Genomic DNA, 4,090 nt, shown 5'->3' with positions numbered 1-4,090 from the left:
ATACTTGAGATTTTTAATCTTTCATTATTGATCAAAGATTTTTGAAAAATTTATTTAAAATATAAAAATTGTATAATTCATAATATAGAAAATGATATAAAGTGTGGTAAGAACATTTGGAGATAAGTTTATTCTATTGAAATTTTTAATATTCAGGTAATGTGTGCACTTCTCTTCATATACGCAGAACCTGTCTTTCCTTGGAATTGTTTTCAATCTTTTAAATAACAAAGCTGAAAATTTTGAAATATTTTTTCTTCTTTTCAATGGTTGCCAAAAATGTTTTTCTTTATGGAAAGTATTACCATTTTTCCAACTAAGATCCTGAGAAAATTTTAAATCTTATTATACCAGAAGCAGGTACATCTTAAATGAAAAATTTCATTTTAAATACATACATCATTCCTTATCAGAGATTCTCTCTCAAAAAATTATCACAACTTATTGTGGCAAAATAATGATTGTGAAGTTTTATATAAATATGAATTTGTGTATGAAGTTGGCATATGAAAACACTTTGTGACCAGAGAATCAGCAGAAAAATCAGTCTTCAGGTAATCAAAAATAGTCTTGAGTTGGGGTTTCGCTGGCCTCTTGGCACCTGCTCAACTGGAATTTAAGAATGTGCTTTATGAAGTGCTTAATACAGCACCTAAAATAGGAATGACTCATATATAAAAAGTGAAATTATGTGTGGGTTTGATATTAAAACACTATTTTCCATATAAAAAGAATTCAAAGTTGCAATAGTTGTGTTGGCCCGGAGCAGTGGTTCTCAATCTTTCTGAGGTTGTGGAATACCATTTGTATACTTTTATTATGCATTAGCTTCAATATATTCAAAAATCGATAAGCAATTCCATGTTTACTAATCTCATGATACAACAGAACAATAAATTAATAAACTTTATTGTATTGAATAAAATATTAAAAATGGAATTGTCTACGAATAAGATAATAAAATATATTGTTGTACAATGGAATAAATTTGCAATAAAAACTTAAAATTTTTCTTTCCATGGAACACTTGTGAAACATCCATGTTTGGTGGCAAACAAGATAGCATTACTTATTATAGAGGCATATATTTCATTTTACATTAAACTCAATTTATGACAGTTGATTTTAGACATTGAAATAAAACAAAAAAAAAGTAAATCAAATCAGAAATTAAAACAACAAAACAATTTTATTTTCTATTATTTTTCATGAATGGTCTAACTATTTAAATAAATACAGTATACAAATAAATCTTACTATTAAACAATTTATTGATTCACCAATACGTCGGTGAAAAATTGTAAATATACATGAAATTCACACAAAATTTCTAAAATTATTCAGTATAATTCTAATTTTGTATTTATCAATAAATTGTTTTACAATAAAATCATCCGAATTAACAAAATGCTCATTTTTTCAGCATTCGATGCAAGCATAAACTTATTTATTTTTAGTTTCACTTCAGATAGATTTGAATTTCAAGCTTGCTAGAATATATCTAACTGCTGCTTAGAATTGATATGTTTTAATTAGCGTAGCATTAAAAAAAATATCATTATCAACAATGATATTGGGTTTAATAACTGCATCTTGGAAAATAGACTAAGTAGAAAATTTGTGACAATTTTTTTGGCAGTTTATTATTATTATTTTTTTTTTTGATGCAAATCATTTGTGCCTTGATTTGTTCAGAAATGTTAAGTAGTATTATAACAAGTCCAATCTACTCTAATGTTTCCAGCTTCTAACAGTAGCGAGCACTGCACATTAAATTTCTGATAAGTATAGTAATTCCTATATTATAATAACAACATACATTAGAGATATTTTTTGCATGTCTGTTTGAAAAATTTAGGTAATATTAATTTAGTATAATTTATAAACATTGAAATACGTTTGTAATATGAATAATTTTTTTCTTTTTTTTTATGCTAACAATATATTAAATTACAACAATTTTGAAAAAGAATAAAAAATAAAAAATGGATACATTAGAAAGTCGTAATCAAACTTACATTTAAATTAAGGGAAAATATTCTGTCTTCGTTAATTTCGAGCAAATTTACAAGAGAAATTTATTTCACTGCAGATTCGTTAGTTAACAATTTATTAAATAAGATTCTTCCAGATGTGCTAAGGAACCAAGCATACACTATACACAACTTCATCTAATATTACATCAGCTGTGATGCACGACGTCCTCTTGAGACCTAACCATTTCCGGATGGTTTAGGCAGGAAAACTGACTAACAATTTTAGGACCGGCTATTGTGTGTCTGCGTTGGAGAAGACTCTGCGCTTGCAATGTGTTTTTGGATTTTAAATCCGTAGACGGATTCCAGTCTGTTTGATGGTTCTGCTCCGAAGACTGATTGGAAGTAATCACTGTCGCTCTGATCACAGGTATGGTTGTTGTGCTAACTGTTTGTTTAGAGGGTGAAATGGTTGCTGTAATCACTACATTTTCATAATGTTGTTTACTGGCATTCCATTGATGGTTTAAATCTTCTTGGCAAGTGTTTAAATGGTTTGCTAAAGTGTTATACCCTGTTGGACAAACCATGGTCGTTGGTAGAGCCACGCTCTGCCGATCACAAGTAACACCAGTTTTTTCGTTTGACGAATTTGATTTTTTACACTCTGGCAATTTTTGCCCATTACTAGAGTCTGTGTTTTCCAATCTGTTAGGAAAGGAAGAGTCGTCTTCAGAAGACATTTCTTCACGTCCCGCTCTTTTTTGATCCGATTGGGAGCAATTATCGGATTCACTAAATAATTTACTGGAGGAAGTTTTATTTTTGCCATCTAATTGTAATCTTTTGTCTAAATTTATTCTGATTTTTTCTAAATCTTGAGCTAAATTAAAATACAGAGAGAAAATATTACCAATAAAATAACATTAATATAACTGTAATGGATTGACAGGATTTAACCACTTACTATAATTTTTATCTAGAAACTCTTCACAGTCTTCGTTTCCATTTAATATCGTGATGAAATTTGATGGATCATCAGCCAAGTGATCAAAGATATCATCTTGTTCCATTTCTATTTTTGCTTTTTGCCATTCTTTTTCAATTTGTTCCCATTCTACTTTATTGCTAGATAATGACTGTTTTGGCCACTGAGTGTCTCTCTGTAGCAGTGCCCTGGTTTCCATTTCAAAATTCCGTATCCTTTCTTGAGTAATAGCACTTAATTCATCATAACTATGGACTACTTCATCACTTAAATTTTCTTCTTTTCTTTCTGGAGAAATATGTTGTTCAAAGGAAGACAAAGGCCAGTCCCTACTTGCACGATGTTTAACATTGGAAGAATGTACATTATTTTTAGTACTGGTTGTAACCGGTTTATGTTTAAAACACAAAGCAGCATACGATAAGCTTGAACAACTATTATAACTACCGACGGACGATTCTTCGTTATCTGTTTCGTTATGTTTTACATCATTTTTTGTATCACCATTCATTTGTAATTGTTCTCGGAATTGTTTTTCAGTACTATCTTTAGTCTTTGGTTTTATTTGATTAATGGATGAACTTATTGGAGGCTCTTCAATGGATTCTGCTAAAAAATAAAAAAGAAATTTAGAAGTCACGTTTGATATAAAGTAAGGACAAGCAATACTTCAAAGTAATTAAGATTTTTTGTTTTCATACAAAAGAAGCTAAAGTCCACATCCTTTATTCAGAAATTACTTGGATTTTTATCAAAACTATCTGGACATTCATTGTGTTGCTAAATATGCTCTTTAAAGTGAGGGCTATGTTTCTCTGTCTTAATTTGTTGTATTACCGTGTTTCCCCAAAAATAAGACATCCGCAGAAAATAAGACCTAGCACAGATTTTGCTGAATTGCGAAATATAAGACCTACCCCTGAAAGTAAGACCTAGCGAAGTTTTTTTTAGTCGTAACGGTCATCGACAGATGGTTGAAAGTGGCCGTTGGCTTTTTGAAAGTACAGCCACTGATTGGTCAGCAGACAATTACGCCACACGGCATGATTTGCATAAGACTGTGGGTTGGGAATCACAGATTTGCATAACGTTACGGCTGGTGATGGCTAATTGGTCGGCCGGGAAT

General features: G+C 30.4%; 1 protein-coding gene across 1 annotated transcript in view; it reads right to left on the bottom strand.

The window, feature by feature from the left end:
• Nucleotides 1–1,314: 1,314 nt before the first annotated feature.
• The window catches only part of LOC111641761, a 131,157-nt gene continuing 128,381 nt past the window's right edge, over nucleotides 1,315–4,090 (bottom strand). The window contains exons 20-21 of the mRNA XM_023387974.1: nucleotides 2,944–3,573; nucleotides 1,315–2,859 (exon numbers count right to left, since the gene is read on the bottom strand). Coding sequence (XP_023243742.1) covers nucleotides 2,183–2,859; nucleotides 2,944–3,573 — 1,307 coding nt within the window. The 3' untranslated portion in view covers nucleotides 1,315–2,182. The remainder of the gene's footprint in view (nucleotides 2,860–2,943; nucleotides 3,574–4,090) is intronic.

This window comes from Centruroides sculpturatus, unplaced genomic scaffold (assembly GCF_000671375.1).
Source record: "Centruroides sculpturatus isolate CEXI.00-Female unplaced genomic scaffold, Cexi_2.0 scaffold660, whole genome shotgun sequence".
In the NCBI taxonomy this organism is placed as follows: domain Eukaryota; kingdom Metazoa; phylum Arthropoda; class Arachnida; order Scorpiones; family Buthidae; genus Centruroides; species Centruroides sculpturatus.
This window is presented reverse-complemented; position numbering and strand designations above follow the sequence as displayed.